At 34.3% G+C, this 19,333-nt stretch overlaps 1 protein-coding gene across 11 annotated transcripts in view; it reads left to right on the top strand.

The window, feature by feature from the left end:
- The window catches only part of LOC141504033 (uncharacterized), a 101,412-nt gene that overhangs the window by 64,079 nt on the left and 18,000 nt on the right, over positions 1 to 19,333 (top strand). For 9 of the 11 annotated variants that reach the window (XM_074208871.1, XM_074208875.1, XM_074208870.1 and 6 more), the window contains 4 exons: positions 2,185 to 2,323; positions 5,519 to 5,741; positions 10,490 to 10,673; positions 14,595 to 14,735. In XM_074208871.1, the coding sequence (XP_074064972.1) occupies positions 2,185 to 2,323; positions 5,519 to 5,741; positions 10,490 to 10,673; positions 14,595 to 14,735 (687 nt within the window). The remainder of the gene's footprint in view (positions 1 to 2,184; positions 2,324 to 5,518; positions 5,742 to 10,489; positions 10,674 to 14,594; positions 14,736 to 19,333) is intronic. The other 2 variants (XM_074208872.1, XM_074208878.1) reach the window with 2 other exon arrangements.

Raw genomic sequence — 19,333 nt, 5'->3', positions numbered from 1 at the left:
CTTTGGACAGTTCATCCCATTCACATTCGCAGTTATAATTACTAACTCTTAATTGGCCTCCATGCTATCTTCCCCCTGGTATTTGCATCACTTCCTTGTAGTCTCTGGTAGAATTTTTTTCCTTGATCTGATAATTCTAGAATTTGGAATCAACATTCCTCAGTCTTTTCATTTTAGAATCCCTCTCAGTGGGGCAGCTAGCCTGTGCCATGGGGAGAGAGAGCATCAGCCCTGAGTCTGAATGACCTGAGTTCAAATCTATTCAGACACTAAATAATTCACTAGCTTTGTAAGCTTGGGCAAGTCAATTAAGCCATTTGCCTTAAATAAACAAAAAAATTTTAAAAGAAGTTTATCATTCTGTTCAATTCTTTTTTAAAGGAATTGTAACCTTGTTCCATTTGTCCAATTTTGCTTTTGAGGTATTTTCTTTTTGCATTTGTCGAATTGTATTTTTAAAGGATTTGTTTTCTTCTGAAATTTTTTATTCTAAAATGTTAACTTTCTCTTCCATGATGATCATTTTTCCATGCATATCTATTCCCAGTTTTTTCCATTTGGCTTTGAAACTTAGCAAAGATCAGAAATAAGTCTTAATGGGCTAGAGACCAACTTTACTCTGAAGCTTCACATTTATAGAATTCCTTTTGTCTTCCTATTCTGAGCTAGTGGCCTTATATCCAAGGTAACATTCAATAGAACTTGCTTTGCACTGGCCTTTTTTTCAATTTGGCACATTAGTGTCCCCTGGCTTCTTGTGTTGGGGAGGGTTGGTTCACAGACCTGCAATGTTGAGAATCCTGGAGGTCTGTTCACAGGAGTTAGGAATTCCAGGGTTATTTCTCAGTGGGCCATCCACTAAGGAGCACCAGAAACTTTGTCTGCACTGTCTGCTTTGGAGCTGGTGCTGGGACTGGATCTGGGATGTTTTCACACAACCCACTCGCTGGGTGAGGCTCAGGGCTGGCAATCTCAGAAGTTTTCTCTGGATAGGCTTCTGGGCCTTGGGGAAAGGTGCATACACCTGAGGCTTTTTCAGTGTATGTACTAGAGAAAGTCAGACTCTCCCACAGGAATGAAGGTTTGGGCCACCTAGACCACCTATACTGGTCAAATGAGTGTCATGGACAACCCTGCTGGAGCTCTTCCAGTAGTCGACTCTCGCATACCACTTCTGCATGTTCTTCTCTAGTCTCTGTCCTGGCCATCTCCAAACTACCCCCTGACAGATCTTGGAGGAAGATGTTCCCCTCTGTTTTTCTGTGGGTTCTGTTAATCCAAAATCTGTTAAGAGGTTTGATTCTTGTCAGATCTGAGGGAAAGTCAGAAGAGCTTAAAACATTGTCTGGTTTTCTTCACCATCTTGACGGGAAGCCCAATCAACTGATATTTTCAACAAAATAAATTATTAGAACCTATTAGTTATCTTGTGTATATCTTTTGAACAAACTAATGTTTATTCTTAATTATTCCACTTAAAACCTTTTTTTAAGAAAAATATATGAGTTATTACCTTGATAAATCAGGTTAGAATTTACCAGGAATCAACAGTAACCAGGGCAACTCCTTGGTGAACTGTAACTACTCAGAAATTTAAAAAAAATTATTCAATTCAGTATGCAAATTGTTTTCGGTATCTTAAGATGTCAAGTTTAATAAAATGACATGAACTGAGTGTTTAATAATACGACATGAGGAGGATGTCAGGTTGTCTCGTGCTCTCAATGTCTCCTGGCAATCTTTTCTAGGACAGAAATTAGAAAATATTTCAGATATTCTGTACAAGAATGTTTTTACCATGTTTAGCTTAGTTGGCATATGCTTATAGAAGGAAGAGGTCAGAGGGGCATGAAAGACACATCAGGTCACACAGTTTTCTTCTCACAGAGTTACAAGTTCCAGTTCACAACAGCAGTCTTCAATACCTTTCCTCACATAGACTCTATGGTTTTATTCACTAAGTCACTGTCCATTTATAGACAAGGAAATTGAAGCTCAGAAAAGCTTAGTGACTTCATTTCTCAAATAGTTGAGTGTAGTGCTTGTTCCACAAAATTCTTATAAAGATGCCATCAAATAATGTATCTGAAGTGTTGTGAAAACCTTAAATTGCTAGATAAATAGTAGTTATGGTTAGTACTTTTAAGTTTTTATTATTTAACAGTACTTTTATGTATTTTGTAGGGCAAAGTACAGAAGGATGCAGATGAGATTAATGATCTCACTGCATCACCGGACAGATCAAAAGAGGATTATAATTCAACTCCCTCACTTTCAAATCTTATTATGTTACTGATTGAAAAACTGTGTGTTAATTGTAAAGGTAAGAACAAATTAGTAGCGTTAAACAGAAAGGAAGTATCTGTGTATACACAAAAAGATATATCACTGAAATCCTCCTGCATTGCTTATGGTAAAGTTGACTCTGTATTCTTGGAAGCTCTGACAGTCCTTGGCAAGCTGAAAAAGATTATGTTGGCTGCAGGATGTGAATTATTCAGCCACAGAAGTTCTCATAGATAACCCATGATGTGTTTCAACTCCAAAGGAAGCAATGAGGATCTAGTGTGTTCCAAATACACAAAGTCCGATATGGCACAGTCCTTGTCTTCCTTGAGTATGTAGTCCACCAGGGAGGTAATATTATGAGAGAGCTAATATTAAAATCTAATATTAAAAAATACATAAATACATGAGGAATAGAATTATATTACTATGTGATGTACAAAATGGAAAAGAATATGTACTTTTAAGAATCAAGAGCCTGTTTGTGAAGGTAGTTGAGTTGAATTTTAAAAGGTGGGAATTAATTCAGGGGGTGTAGATCATGGGAGTACAGTGGAATGGAGCCAGCATTTCAGGCATTGGTATTTTGAACAAAATGATAACAAAATGACAATAATATTGTCAAGAAAATGACAAATCCAGCTTTATGGATAATCTTTAGCAATAAGAAGTATATATGGAAAGGTAAGGTATTGTAGTGGTCCTGGTTTTGTTTATACAGATGAATTATGCCAACTTAGAACTATTTTAAGTATAAAATGCCTTACCTAGCAGCATTATAAAATGGTAGGATAGGGTAGAAGAATTTTACTTGGTTGTTAACAGAGAACCTTTTAAAAGAAGTTCAGGGGGAGATTCATAAAGATATTAGAAAGTGATCCCTTTCAAAAAAGAATGACCTAAATAATAACTTACTTTTACTAAAATGTCAGAAGAAAATGTCAAAATCTGATATTCTGCCTACTTTATGCAATTCTTCTGTCAGATTGTCAGGTTAGTTACTAGACATATTATGAATATTAGGTTCAAGTTCTGACTTAGACCCTTATTAACCATGTGAATCTCAACAAACCCTCCTTCTTTTGCTTTGAATCTTTGAACATATGATTTCCCTCTTTATCACCTTCGCTGCCCACTTCATTTAGTGTTTGTTACTCTAGCAGTTCCATTCTTACCCCCATATCCTTAATTGCTTCAATTTCACTACAAAATGAAATATATGAAAATTTGAGAGTGCCTGGGAGAAATCAGATTACAAAATCTGCTGAATCCATAAAATATATATATATATATATTTCTTGGATTATGACAAAATTTGGCTATGTATCCTTTTGCTTTATAAAGGGCGAATTTTGTAGATGTTATTTTCCTTAATACTCAGAGGTTTTTTAAAACTTTCCTCCAGTAGCTCAATTATATTTTAGTTAAAGTTGCCAGAAGTCTAGGCAGTGATAAATGAAGATGGAGGTTATTGTATGAATGTTTCATACAGTTTTACTTGGTAAGTCTCTAAAGAAGAAGTAGGATTTAAATTTAATTAATTTGGGTAAAGCATTTTTTTAATTATAAAATAATTCAGCATCCTTCCACATATGGACATTAAATGTGTATTCCATTGTATCAATCTCATTTATCTCTGCCAGAATATACATTAGAATGTTTAGTTTTGACATATAAATTTTCTAGTATTATGAAGAATACAAGGGTTTCAAATACTTGGGGTTTTTAGGGTTTTTTTTTTTTTTTTTGGAAGGCAATGGGATTAAGTGTCTTGCCCAAGGCCACATAGCTCGGTAATCATTAAGTGAAGTTGGATTTGAACTCAGGTACTCCTGACTCCAGGGCTTGTGAGCTATCCACTGTGCCACCTAACTGCCCCAGTTTTTTTTTTTTTAATTAAGTAATGTGAAGGAAAAATATCTAGTAGACAGCCATGATGGTGGCATGAAGCTAGAAAGCTCCTGGAGCTTTTTCCAAAACATCTTTGAAAGAAGCCTCTAAACAGATAGAACCTACAAAACAATGAAATAACTTCTCAATTAGATATCTTAGAAGGGGGTGGCTAAGTCAGGGTAGCACAACATTAGCAACGTCTATATTAAGGTCTTGTAGTGCTTCAAATATGATATTGTGGAAGGCAAAAAAGTAGCAAAACGACTTGGATTATAACCACAAATCAACTACCCAGCAAAACTGAACATCCTTTTTTTCAGGGTAAAAGATGGATATTCAGTGAAATAGGGGACTTTGAATCCTTTCTAAAGTTGAACTTCAAGTATAAGACTCAGGTGTACTATAGATACAGGAAGAGCAAATCATGTGGGACTTAATGATGTGGAACTGCTTGTATTTCTGCATTGGACAATGGTACTGTTAACTTAAATGGACCTCAACTATTAACGCAGTTTGAAGGACATAGATAGACATGGCATAGGAGGGAGTTGAATTTGAAGGTATAAGATATTGTTAAAAATGAAGTTAATGGGGAGAAAGGTCAGAGAAAGGTAGAATGGGATAAGTTATTTTATATAAGAGGCAAAATATTTTTTGCAATGGGGTGTGTGAGCCTTACTCTCATCAGAAGTGACTCAAAGTATATAACTTATGTGTAGGTTATAGACAAGCAAGAAGATCATGAGAGGGTAGTCACATACAACACACTGTTGAGGAAGGAAGGGGTGAAAGGAAAGAAAGAATAGAATGAACAGGGTTGGGGAATAGGATTTAGAGAAATATAGATAGCAATAGCAAATGTAGGGGAAAATATTTGTAAAAAAATTCTCTGTAGAACTTAAGATAAAGAATACTATCTATCTGATGGTGTCTGAAAACAGACTGAAGCATACTACATATTTTTCTCATTTTGTTTTTCTTGTGGTTCTGTCTCTGTGGAGGGTTATATGTTTATTTTTACATATGACTATTGTCATATAGCTATACATTTTTAACCTACAAAAAGTAATTTACGTTCTCAATGGGGAAAAGGATGGTAGAAAGGAAGAGAATTTGGAACTTGAGATTTTAGAAATAAATGTTGAAATTTACATTTACATTTAGCTGGGGGGGATTTAAACATAAAAAAAATTAGAAAAATTCTATATACTGACAAAATAATATATTGTTTTATGTACTTTGGATTTATATGTGAGTTTTTGAATTCCAAGACTATTGGTACTGTTCTGCAGATTTTAAAATGTTAATTTTTTATTTCCTTGTGATTTTCTCTGTACAGATTCCATTAAGCTTTTGCAAATTAAGGACATAATTCTTAAATATGAACGATCAGTAAAACTTAAGAATGTACATTGTATATTACTCACAGAAAAAGTTAAGAGTTTAGAAAACACGGTTATCAGACTACAGGAAAAATTATCAGAAACTAAAGCAATGAAATCCCAGCTATTCCAGCTAGAGAATCAAAAACATGAACGGGACAGAGAACTCTGTAGCATCAGGTATGGAATTCACAAGTTTGGACAAACATTTGAAAATATTTCTCTAGTATTGTAACATTGTGACAGAGGATGTGAGGATTAGGTAGGCAAAAGTGACATATCTTTAAAATAATAGTATAATGAAGCCTATATAATCCTTTTTTTTCCACTATAGAGTATGATCCATCTTCCTATTTGGAATAATTTTCAATGAGTGTCCATTATTACTACATGATGTTACTTTTTGAACAATAGTTGTTTTTCACTCAAAAAGGCATTTATTTGCAAGCTCTCTTCTTTTCAATATCCCTATTAATTTCAAGGACACTACCTCCCTCACATTCTCACATAACTACAACCTTGATGACATCCTTAACTCCTCCATTTTACTCCTCATATTCAATCTGATGACAAATTCTCTCAGCTATGTCCATTTGTGTCTCTAAGCTCCACTGTCATTTACACCATCGACTGGTACAGGTCTTCAGATTTCTTTGTCTGGTTTAAGATCTTCCAAACACCAATCCATTCTTCACTCAGCTATCAAAGTGATTTTTCACAGACTTATCTTATCCTGTCATTTCTCCTGCTCAATAAACTGTAGTGGCTCCCTATCACGTGCAAGATCAAATAAAAACTTTTCATTCAAAACTTTTATATCCTGTCACCTTCTTGCTTTCAAATTTTCTCATACTTTTCTCCTATCCTCCTACTCTAGAATCGAACTGTACAGACTGACATTTATTCTTTCTTTTTATGATTAAGATATACAAAGACAATTTTGGAAATTCATCCTTTAAAAATTTTGATGTCATTCATTCCTTCTTCCCCTTCCTTCTCTCTAAAATGACTACCAAATTTATGTAGGTTTTATGTGTGCAATCCTGTAATCCATATTTCCATATTAGTCACGTTTTGAGAGAAGAAATAAACAATAAGGAAATATGCATAAAAATAAAGTGAAAATAGTTAGCTGTGATCTGCTTTCAACTCAAATCAGTGAGTACTTTCTTTGGACGTGAATAGCATTTTCCATCATGAGTCTATTGTAAATTTTTTGGATTTCCATATTGCAGAGAAGAGTTAAGCTATTTATAGTTGACCAGTATACCTGTTGCTGTGCACAACATTTTTCTGGTTCTTTTAGGTTCACCTTGCTTCAATTCAAGTAAATTTTTCCAGGTTTGTCTGAAATCTGCTCTTTGTCATTTCTCAGTCCCTCTAGCTACAAGTGCCTTCTTTCCTAACACTACCTTCCAGCTGTTTTGTATATAACTTCTATGTACTGTTTATCTACATGTTATTTCCCCAGTTAGAAAGTAAACACCTTAAGGGTAGGGACTGGTGTTTTTACCTTTGTATGTGTCCTCAGAGACTATTCCAGTATGAAGATTTAGTATTAAGGGAAAGAGATACTTTTTTCTAAAGAATTCATCAGATTCCTGAAAGGTTGTTTTTTTTTTTTTCTTCTCTGCATGGGGATAACATTTTCCATAGCTAGTCTAAAACTCTTGTCCAACGTTCTGAACTATTGAGAGGAGCTGCTTCCATCAAGTTTGTTCATCTCACAATACTGATGTTGATGTGTTTATTGTTCTCTTGTCATTTATTATTTCTGCCTTTCTACATATTTGATTTTGAGTTTTTAATGCCCTAATACATGGTCAGTTTTGATATAGTTGCCATGTACTGCAGAGAAGATGGTATATTCTTTTCTGTCCCGATTAAGTTTTTGCCAGAGCTCTATCGTATCTTAAGTTTTCTAAGATTTGATTTCCTTTCTTAACTTCCTTCTTGTTTATTTTGCACTTGGATTTAGATCATTCTGAGTGAGGCACATTGAGGTTCCCCATTATTAAAGTTTTTCCTGTCTATGTCTTGTAATTCACTCAGTTTTTCCAGTAGGAATTTGGATGCTATTTACCAGGGGTATACATGTTCAATAAGAATATAACTTATTACCTATGGTACCTTTAAAGAAGATGTAGATTCCATACTTTTCTCTTTTAATGAGATCAATTTTTGCTTTTGCATTATCTGATTTTGTTTTACTTCAGTTGAAGCATAATATACTTTGCTCCATCTTTTTACCTTTACTCTGTGTGTATGTCTCTGTTTCAAATGTGTCTCTGGTGACATTCTGGTTTTTAATCCACTCTGTTATCTACTTTTGTTTGATCAGACAGTTCACACCATTCACATTTACAGTAAAGCTGACTAATTCTGTCTTTCCCTACATGCCACCCTTCCCCATTTATATTTTTCTCTTTCCTTTCCTCTTATTCCTCCTCACCAAAGTTTTAACCCCTTTTCCCTTTATCTTGTCTTTTAAAATTTAATTTTCAGTTTTTTTCACTAATAACTTCTTCCCGTTTATCAGTCCCTTCTTCCCTCATCTTTCTTTCCCTTCCCTCGTCCCACTCCCCACACACCTTCCCTTTAGAGTAGGATATTAAACCCAAGTTGGAGTGTATCTGATTCTCTCTCTGGATCAAATCTGCTTAATTGAATTTATTCAGTGTCCACACCCTCCCTTGTTTCCCTCTAAAAATATTATCTTTGTGCCTCTTCATCTATTGTGATTTATCAACTAAGTACTATTAATCAAGTATCATCAGACCCAGCTGAATTGATTTCTTGATAAGCTCAAATTGCTGTCAAAGTACCACCACAATTTCCCATCCCTCTTCTGTCTCATTAGAAGTACATTTCTCAAGAGTCTTGAATTACAACAAATTATGATCATTTTTTAATTTTACCCCCTTTTGAAGTACCCTCTAAGGATACACAATCATCATGAGTCAAAATATCATTCAAAGTCAAATCATTTCAGGAACCATTTGTTCCCAGTCCCCTTTCTCCCACACTTCCTTCCCTGCTTCACCAACTCCCCACCCATGGTACTTAACACCTTGTCAAGTAAATAGAGATCAAATCTTATCCCTGATTTAATAAACCATAGAATCTTGTACTGGTACACTCTGATGGTCTCCTAAGAATGTTTTATTTGGGGAGGCTAGGTGGCACAGTGAATAGAGCACCAGCCCTGGAACCAGGGGGACCTGAGTTCAAATCTGACCTCAGACACTTAATAATTACCTAACTGTGTCATTCAACCCCATTACTTTGCTTTACTATTGAAAGTAAGGTATGGAAGGCACTGACTCAGAATCACCTAGCTTAGGGATGGCCTCATTGGGAAAAGTTTTAAGCTTCTTGAGCCCAGCAGAATTAACATATGTCAAAGAAAACTGAAACACTTAAATTTAGAGTAGGCAACCTACTTTTCATCAGGGCTTCTTGTCCCAAAAATAGTGATGTCATCTTGATCTTCTTCAATGGAAAGACAAAACCCAACCATTCCCCTATCCTCTAAATCCAATATATTCAATTATATTCAACCCTTTATTTATGCTAAGAGAAACACAGTCTTCAAGAGTTACAAGTGTTATTTATACCTTTTACATCTCTATTCAGTTTAATGGTCTTGACTAACATGTTTTGTTTTTTTTTCATGTTTTTTCCCTTCCCCTTTCCTTTTTATGCATCTCTTGACTCATGTATCCAGGGATTGAATTCTCTGTTAAGTTCTGTTCTTCATTGTCAGGAAATTTTGGAAACCCTCTATTCTGTTGAACATCAATCTTTTCTCACAACAGTATATGCTGAATTTTGTAGGGTAATAAATTATTGGTTTGAATCCAAGGTCCCTCCGTCCTTCAGTGTTAAGGCTGATAGGTCCTGTATGAGTCTGATTGTGTTTCCTTTGTCTTTAAATTGTTTCCTGTTGTTGCTTGTGATTCCATAATTTTTTTCCACTGGATGTGCTTGGCATCTTCCAAGAAAATTTTTATAATTGTCTTCGATTAATATAATGCTGAGAGGAGCTAAGTGCATCATCATACAATCGTTCTGTCAATGTCTACAGTATTTGCCTGGCTCTGCTCACTACACTTGACATCAACACATGCTAGACTTTAAAGGCTTTTCTGGTCTACCCTCTTATGATTTCTTACACGATACGAATACTCCATCACTTTCATGTACCATAATTTGCTCATCCAATCACTAATTATTGGGAGTTCCCTCAATTTCCAAGTATTTGTCACTACAAAAAGAAGTGTTACAAATATTTTTTGTACATGTGAGTCTTTTTATGATCTCTCTGGGATACAAACCTGATGTTAATATTGCTGGATCAAATAGTGTAAACACTTTTCTTCACATAGCTCCAAATTACTCTGCAGAATGATCAGAGCTGCTCACAACTTCATCAATAGTGCACCAGTGTGCCAGCTTTTCCACATTGTTTCCACTGTTGAAAATTTTCCTTTTTTGTCATTTTAGCCAATCTCATATTTAACAGGTGATACCTCAGATTTGCTTAAATTTGCATTTCTCTAATAATTATTTAAAGCATTTTCATATGACTATAGATAACTTAAATTCCTTCATCTGCAAAATGCTTATTTATGTCTTTTGACTATTTTTCAATTGAGAAATGAATTGTATTTTTATAAATTTGACTCAGACCTTTCTTCTTCCAAGGGCCAGTTGGATGTTTGTATCACTCATGGGCTATTTTTGGTCAGGTTTTGATTCATGTGGCTGAAAAATGTTCAGATTTAATGAATTTGGGGTCCCTCCTGTGATTGCCTCAGCAGTATGGAGACTGGAGGGTCCCTTACCCCTGCTTTAGAGGTGAAATGACTGGTATAATAGTCCTTATCGCTACTGAGCAGTGACTTTAAACAAATAATTTAATCTAGGTTTGCACTGAAACAAGAGGAAGAAAAGAGATTGAATGCAGAAATACTATTTAAAAACCTAAAGAAACAATCAGGAAGAAAAAAAACCCCATATAATAAAGAAATGGAGCTAAGACAACAACTGGAAAGCTCTCCTAGCTCTTTGGACATGGAACTGACACCAATTAAAAGTTATTTGAAACAGGTAAATAGGAAATTTTTTTAAATAACATCTCTATTTTTTTCATCTTATATGCACATGTATAATATTAAGTTACAAAATTCCTTACTTCCTTCCACCCTCCCTTCCCACATTTAGCATTGTACATATGTATTTTCGAAAATCATGTTTAGAGATCACTCATTGTCAGTATGAGCAATTAGGATTACGGAAAAAGAGATACAAAAGAGATAATTATTAAGTGTTTTTTGCATTCTGATGAGTTGCTTTCTAAAAAATTTGTTTTGCTCTGGTTTTCTTCCTCTGGATGGGGATAGTATTGTCCATGGCCCATCTAATGTCGTTGTCCTAGCTCTCTGAACTGCTGAGAGGAGCTGCATCCATCAAGGTTGATCATCTTACAATAATTGTTAATGTGTACATTGTTCTCTTGCTGTTGTTCCCTTTGGTTAGCATCAGACCCTGTAACTCATTTCATGCTTCTCTACTTACATTTTATATATAGAACAATAATACTCCATAGTTTTCATATACCATAAATTGTTTAGCCATTCCTCAATTGATGGTTCCCTTCAGTTTACAATTCTTTGCGGCTACTAAAACAGCTGCTTTGAAAACTTTGAAACATATGGGACTTTTCTCATTGTTTTTGCTTGTTTTGTAATAATTTATCCTGGATGTAGACCTAGAAGAGTAACTGCTATCAAATTATCAAAGGGAATTAACATTTTTATTGGTCTTTGGATTATGTTTCAATATTGCTCTCCAGCATGGAGAATGTATCAATGTCCCAATCCCCTCATGACCTCTCCAACATGGCTCTTTTTCCCCTTTTCTCATCTTGGCCAATCTCATAGGTGCGAAGTGATGAATTCATGGCTATTTTAATATGCATTTCTGTAATCAATTACGATGTGGTGAATTTTTCATATGATTATAGCTTTAATTTCTTCATTTGAAAACTGTCTATTCATATCCTTTGATCACTCATCAGTTAGGGAATGACTTGTAACTTTAAAATTTGATTTGATTCTCTATTTATTTTAGAAATGAAATTTTTGTCAGAACTCCTAGTTTTGAAGGTTGTTTCCAGCTTTTTGCTTTTCTTCTAATTTTAGCAGCATTGATTATATGAGTGCAAAACCTTTTGAATTAATTATAGTCAAAATCATTCTTTTTTCAGTTTCTAACATACTCTAATTCTAGATTGGTGGAAAATTTATCTCCTTTCCATAGATCTGCTAGAATATTTCTTGGTCTATTAAATTATTTTGATGTCACCATTTATTTTTAAATCCTGTACCCAATTTGTCCTTATTTTGGTATAAAGTGTGAGAATGTGGTTCAGTGCCTCATTTTTGCCTTACTGTTTTCCAGATTTCTCAAAAATTTATGTCAAATGGTGAGTTCTTATCCCAGAAACAAATGTGTTTAGGTTTCTCAAACAGTAGATTTCTGTAGTCATTTACTACGGTTTCTTTTCAACATTTTCTAAGTACCAGGCAATTTTGATGCCTGTTGCCTCAGTTCTGCTGGAGCTAGGCCACCTTCCTTTACATATGTTTCATCAATAGCATTGCTATTCTTGACCTTTTCTTGCTCCAGATGAATTTTGGTACTATTTTTTTCTAGCTTGGTAAAATAGTTATTTGGTAGTTTGATTGGTATTGCATTGAATAAGTAATTTAATTCAGGTAAAAATTTTATTATATTAGCTCAACCTAACAATTGCAATTGACATTTTCCATTTAGATCTCACGTTATTTGGATGAGAAATACTTTATAATTATGTTCATACTATTTCTGAGTTTTTCTTGGAAGACAGATTCCTAAGAATTTAATGTGAGTCCTTCTGAATCTGGAGACTTTTTCTTAGGGAGTCTATTAATGTTTGTTTTTTCAATTTCTTTTTCTGAAATGCGGTTATTTAAGTGATTTATTTCTTCAGTTAATCTGGGCAGTTTGTGTTTTTGTAAATATTCATCCTTTTCACTCAGGTTATCCAATTTATTGGCATACAGTTTGGCAAAGTAGTTTCAAAGTGTCTCTTTAATTTCCTCCTCATTGTTGGTTAATTAGTTCACCCTTTTCATTTTTGGAACTGGCAATTTGGTCATTTTTCTTTTTTTCAGTCAGATTAACTGAAGGTTTATCTATTTTATTGGCTTTGGCTTTTTCATAAAATCAACTCTTTATTTTATTCATGAGATTGTTTTCTTGCTTTCATTTTATTACTATCTCCCTTGATATGCACAATTTCTAATTTGCTATTTAAGTGGAGATCTTTAATTCATTCTTTTTCGAGCTTTTTTAGTTGCATACCCATTTCCCTGATCTGCTCTTCCTCTATTTATTAATACACGCATTTGGAGATAACAGTGTCCCCCAAAACTGCCTTGTCTGCATCCCATAAATTTTGGTATGACGACTCATTTTTATCTTTTTCTTGGATAAAATTATTGATTATTTCTATTTTATATTCGATCCATCCATTATTTAAGATGAAATTATTTAATTTCCAACAAGTTTTCAGTTTATCTTTCCATGACCCTTAATTACTGGTAGTTTTTAGTACATCTTGGTCTGAAAAGTATGTATTTATCATTTCTTCCTTACAGCATTTGATTATAAGGTTTTTGTGCCTGAATTCATACATGATCAATTCTATTATAGATGCCATGTACAGCTGAGAAAAATATATATTATTTTCCATCCCCATTAAGTATTCTCCAAAGGTCTATCGTATACATATAAATATATGTGTATGTATATAAGTTTTCTAAGATTTCATTCACCTTCCTAACTTTCTTCTTGTTTATTTGTTGCAAACAGGTCTGTAGTGTTTAAGTATAGGATAAGTAAACTGGGTTTGATCACTCTTAAATATTTATTCACAAATTATAAAGCATTTGAATACAAAATTACAGGTGAATTAGCCATTTAAAAAGCAGATACAGCTAGTGCTTTTTATAGCATATGTCACAATATGGTGTTGTGGATAGAACTGTATTCAGATCGAAGAAGACCTGAATTCAAATGCTTCCACTGATACATCTTGACTGTTTTACCCTAGGCAAGTCATTTTACCCAAGTGAGAAGTGTTGAATTCCCCAAAACGTGCCCATGAAACTTGGTATTTGGGAATCTATTTGACATCACAGCTCTAAAAATCTCTCTTTGACTATAATTCCAGAGAAGCTGTCAACCAACACTGGTACAGAGAGTTTTCTTATCTGAGGCCATTGGGTTAAGATAATTCTGGAAGACACAGTGAGAAGGATCTCTTGGCATAACATTACCTTCCCTTTAATCAATATAATTTGTATGTCACATCATTATTCCCTTGTTGACATGGTCTTCTTCATTTACGAATGTCAATAATCAATTCATCAATTGCAGAATTATAGTAGCTAGTAAGTAAGATGGCAAACAGAATGAAGAGGGAACTTGAATCCATGAAACATAAGGATCGGTTAAAGTAAATGAATATTTTTACCCTTGAGAAAAGGGAGTCGCAGTAACTGTCATCAAGTTTTTGAAGGGGACAGTCATGTGGAAGAAAGATTAAGCTTATTGTGCTTAACTCTAAGATAGAACTAAGAATAGTAGAATTTGCAAAAATGTACACCTTTATTGTTAATATCAGAATAAAATTACTAATAGAACCACTCATAATTAGAGAGAGAGAGCAGCTTCCCTCACTAGGAAAGACATCAAGCTGACTCTAACTTAAATCTAATAGGAGTCAGGTGGGTAACAATGCATATGAATCGAACTGTTTCTATTCCAGTTGCTTTTCATTTTCAGTAATCTAGTTTTCTTAGATTTTTTTGCTATTCACCTTTTTTCTTCAGATTCTTCTACATTGTACTTAAAGATGAAATATTTTTGCTGACTTCTGATAAAAAAACAGGATTAAAAACTCTATGAAATTTTTTTCTCTAGGTTGAAATGGAGAGAAATGATGCTCTAAGACAACTTGCTCAGGAGAAGAGGGCCAGAACTTTGCAAGAGAGAATTCTGAATGATCTTAGCAAGAAGAGGGAAAAAGAAGCAGTTGCTTCCAAAAGAATTTTGAGTTTGAAGGTATTCACTATGTCATCTTTGAAACTAATTGCATAATTAAACAAGAAGGATTTTTGTCCTTCATTTTTGGACATATCATCCATCTGACTGCAATAGACGAGCTGATACAGTTGGTGACCAACAACAATTTATTTTTATGTTTGACTTCTTTTCTTTTCCTTTCTTTCTTTCTCTTTCTTTCTTTCTTTCTTTCTTTCTTTCTTTCTCTCTTCCTTCCTTTTCTCTCTCTCTCTCTCTCTCTCTCTCTCTCTCTCTCTCTCTCTCCTTTCTTTCTTTCTTTCTTTTTTATTCATTCATGCATTCATTTTATGCAAGGAAGTGGGGTTAAGTGATTTGTCCAAGGTCACACAGCTATGTAATTATTAAGAGTCTGAGGTTGGATTTGAACTCAGGTCCTCCTGAATCCAGGAATAGTCTGCTATCCACTGTGCTGCCTAGTTCCACCCTGTTTTTGGCTTCTTTTCTTTGAATTAAGTGACCCCTCCAGAGACCTGTGTGTACTGCTACTGAGCAAAAGCCCTGATTCTCAACAATCGCTCTGCCCTTTTCATACCAAGGGGGTGGCACATCAGTTTCACTAATCCCTAAGGGGAGAAAAGAGTTCAGCTAGGTAGTAGAAATCACCTCAGATATATACAAACCACGTTTACTTCCTTTTTAAAGTGATTTCATTCATGTGTCTTTCCATAGCAGAGACTAAGGATTGTTTTGCTTTAATCTGAGCAATGTCAGCTTTTTGTACTTTGGTCTCCATAATTCTTTCATTATTCTTTTAAAATTTGTTGGATAGATCTGAAAATGATGCATTTAATATTTCTGCCTCTGCACTTGATGGTGAGGTTTTTATCCCCTATTATATGATCAAGTTTTGTGTAGGTGCCATGACCTGCAGCGAAAAGTGTATATTCCTTTCTACCCCTATTCAGTTTTTTCCCGTGATCTACTATGTCTAAGTTTTCTAAAGTTTTATTCAGCTTCTTAACTTTCTTCATGTTTCCTTTGTGACTAGGTTTATCTAATTCTGAAAGAGAAAAGGTAGGGTCTCCCAGGATTAGTATTTCTTTTCTTTTCTTTATTTTTAAAGTTTTTTCAATGTAATGCGGTTAGGTGGTACCCAAAGTCACACAGCTAGGCAATGATTCAGGGTCTGAGGCCGGATTTGAACTCAGGTACGCCTGATTCCAAGGCCAGTACTCTATCTACTGTGACACCTATCCACCCCAGGATTAGTATTTCAACATTTATCTACATGCCTATGCATTCTTTTTAAATTACATAATTATTTTCCACCCTCTCTTCCCACCCTTCTCTCCTCAGTGGCAGTTTGGTGAATATTGTGTATGTACATTTGTGTTCAACATGTTTAAATAATAGTCATTTTCTTTAGGTGAAATTAGGATTAAGGAAAAAGAGGAAAACCATGAGTAGGAAAGAAAGGCATAAGAGAAATTTTTAAAAAGTGAATATAGGGGCAGCTACGTGGCGTAGTGAATAAAGCACTGGCCCTGGAGTCAGGAGTACCTGGGTTCAAGTCCGGTTTCAGACACTTAATAATTACCTAGCTGTGTGGCTTTGGGCAACCATTTAACCCCATTTGAATTGCAAAAAACTTAAAAAAATAAAAAAATAAGTGAATATAGTGTTCATTCAGATTCTGCACAATTTTGGTTTTTTTTTTTTTTTTTTTATTTTTCTTCCTCAAGATGAGGATAGCATTGTCTATAGCAGATCTCCTAGGGTTGTCCTAGCTCTCTGATCTGCTGGAAACAGTTGCACCCATCAAGGTTGATCAACTCACTATGTTGTTGTTAATAAGTAAAATGTTCTCTTGGTATTGTTCCCTTTGCTCAGCATCAGGTCCTGTAATTCATTCCATGCTTCCCTAGAGTCTGACCATTCATAGTTTCTCATAGAACAATAGTATTCATTAACATTCATATACCATAATGTGTTCATTCCCAGAACTTTTCTTCATTTTATGATTTCTTCTTTATATAAGCCTAGTATTGGTAATGCTGGATCATAGGGTATGATAAGGTTTATTACTCTTTGGGCATAGTTCCATATTGCTCCCCACGATGGTTGGATCACTTTACAACTCCCCCAACAATGCATTAATACACATTCCTCCCACAAGCTTTCCAACATTGCTCACTTTCCCTTTGTGTCATCTTCACCAGGATGATATGTGTAAGGTACAACCTCATAGTTGTTTTAATTTGCATTTCTCTAGTCAGTAATGATTTGAAGCATTTTTTCATATGATTACATATAGCTTTGATTTTGTCATTTGAAAACTTTCTATTCAAATTCTTTGACCATTTTTTCAACTGGGGAATGATTTGTAACATTATAAATTTGATGATGTTCTCTAAATATTAGAAATAAGATCTTTATCAGAAGCCCTAGTTGTGCAAATTATTTCCCAGCATTTTTTTTCCTTCTAATCTTGGAAGCATTGATTTTATTTATTAGTTCAAAATTATTTCATTTCATATAATCAAAATCATCCATTTTGCAGTTTATAAAGTCCTCTATTTCTTGTTTGATCATACATTTCTTTCCATTCTATAGATCTGACATAGATGGAGTATTTTTTGGTCTATTAATTAGTCTGTGATAATGCCTTTATGGCAAAATCATGCCTCCATTTTGAATTCTGTTTGATATAAGGTCAGAGATGTGGGCCTGTGTTTAGTTTTTGCCATTCTGTTTTCTATTTTTCCCTGCCTTTTTTTGACAAATAGTGAGTTTTTATCCCTGAGAATTGTCTATGCATTTATAAGATTATTATTTGTCAAATATACATTAATGTCATTTACACCGCTTTTTGTGAACCTATCTGAATGCATTTATCTATTACTCCATTTTTTATTCAGTAAGACAGTGTGGTTAATTGACTTGCCCAAGGTCTCATAGCTAGGTAATTATTAAGTGTCTGAGGCTGGATTTGAACTCAGGTCCTTTTGACTCCAGGGTCTGTATTCTGTCCACTGTGCCACTTAACTGAACCAATTACTCTATTTCTTAATCAAAATCAGGAAGTTTTGATGACTGTTACTTTTAAGTAGACTTTAAGATCTGGTAGAGCTAGGCTACCTACCTTTAATTTTTTTTTTCAGATCGCTTGATGTTCTTAACCTTTTGATGTTCCATATGAATTTTGTTACTATTTTTTTTAACCTTGGAAAAATAGCTATTTGGTAGTTTCATTGATATGGCATTGAATGAGTAATTTAATTTGGGTGGATTTGTCATTTTTAATATGTTAGCTAAACCCAACCATGAGCAACTGAAATTTTACCAGTTTTTTAGATCTGATTTTATTTATATGACAAGTGCTTTGTAATTATTGTGTTCATACAGTTTCTGGGTTTATCTTAGGAGGTAGATTCCCAAGTATTTAATGCTGTCAGCTATTACTTTAAATGCATATCCCTTGCTCTTGGACTTTTTTGGTCATATAAAGAAATGCTGTTTTATGTAGGCGTAGTTTATATCCTGCTACTTTGCTGAATTTGTTCATTGTTTCAAGCACTTTTTTAGATGACTTTCTCATGTCCTGGATCTAGGTATATCATCATATTATCTGCAAGTTGTAAAAGCTTGCTTCTTCTTTGACAATTCTAATATACTTCTAAAGAATCATGAATCACATCAAATTAAAATCACTTTACCTTATAAAATTTTCAGGTACCCTCCATGGACACAACAGTTCTCAGGAGCCAAAGCATCATGCAAAGACACATCATTTCATGAAATATTTGTTCTGCACCCAAGCATCTTCTCTCCTATACTCCAAAATTCCTCTTTCATTCCACAAAATTCTTAAATTCTCATTAATTTGTATGGATTTAAACAAAATCTCTTCCTAATCTCTTTATGTCCAACTCTTCTAAGTACATTCCCACTCTCTGCCCTCATGCCACTACAAATATTCTAAGGATCTAATAAATTCAAGGCATTTTTGACTTAATTAAATACAGAGTCTCTAAGTACTCTAAGTACTAGGACATCCTGAAGGTCTCTCTTAGGAACTTTACAGTTAATTGTAAGATTAAGGGAGACACTGGCTCAAGGCTACACAGGATGCCCTCAATAGAAAATATACTTAACTCCATGAACAATCTCTAAGAGTTAAAGTAGGTCAAAGCAAACATGGCACACATAAGTTTAGAATAAACACCACAGCTTTTCACCTGGACTATTTGTGTCAACATGGAAATATTTCATTTTGGTGTTTTTCAATAGAACAAGAACCAGCCATACCCATATCCATTAAATTCAATCTCTTCAACCATATTCAATCCTTTAACTATGCTAAGAGAATAAAATTCTCAATAGTTACAAGTGTTACCTTCCTTCTTAGGGCTGTATACAATTTAATAATCCTGACTAACATTTGTTAACCCTTTTTGATTTACATTTTTATGTAAGTCTTGAGTCTTGTATTTGCAGATTTAATTCTCTGTTTCCATTCTTGTCTTTTTTATCAGGAAATTTTGGAAGTCATTTTTCCTGCTCTCCATTTTTTTTGCCTGATAGAATGTGCTGAATTTTGCAGGATAGTCATTTCTTGGTGGTAATCCAAGGTGCTT

The sequence above is a fragment of the Macrotis lagotis genome, unplaced genomic scaffold (genome assembly GCF_037893015.1).
Source record: "Macrotis lagotis isolate mMagLag1 unplaced genomic scaffold, bilby.v1.9.chrom.fasta BILBYCTG032, whole genome shotgun sequence".
NCBI classification, from domain to species: Eukaryota; Metazoa; Chordata; class Mammalia; order Peramelemorphia; family Peramelidae; genus Macrotis; species Macrotis lagotis.
Note: the sequence above shows the minus strand (reverse complement) of the source record. Positions and strands in the feature narration are given on the sequence as shown.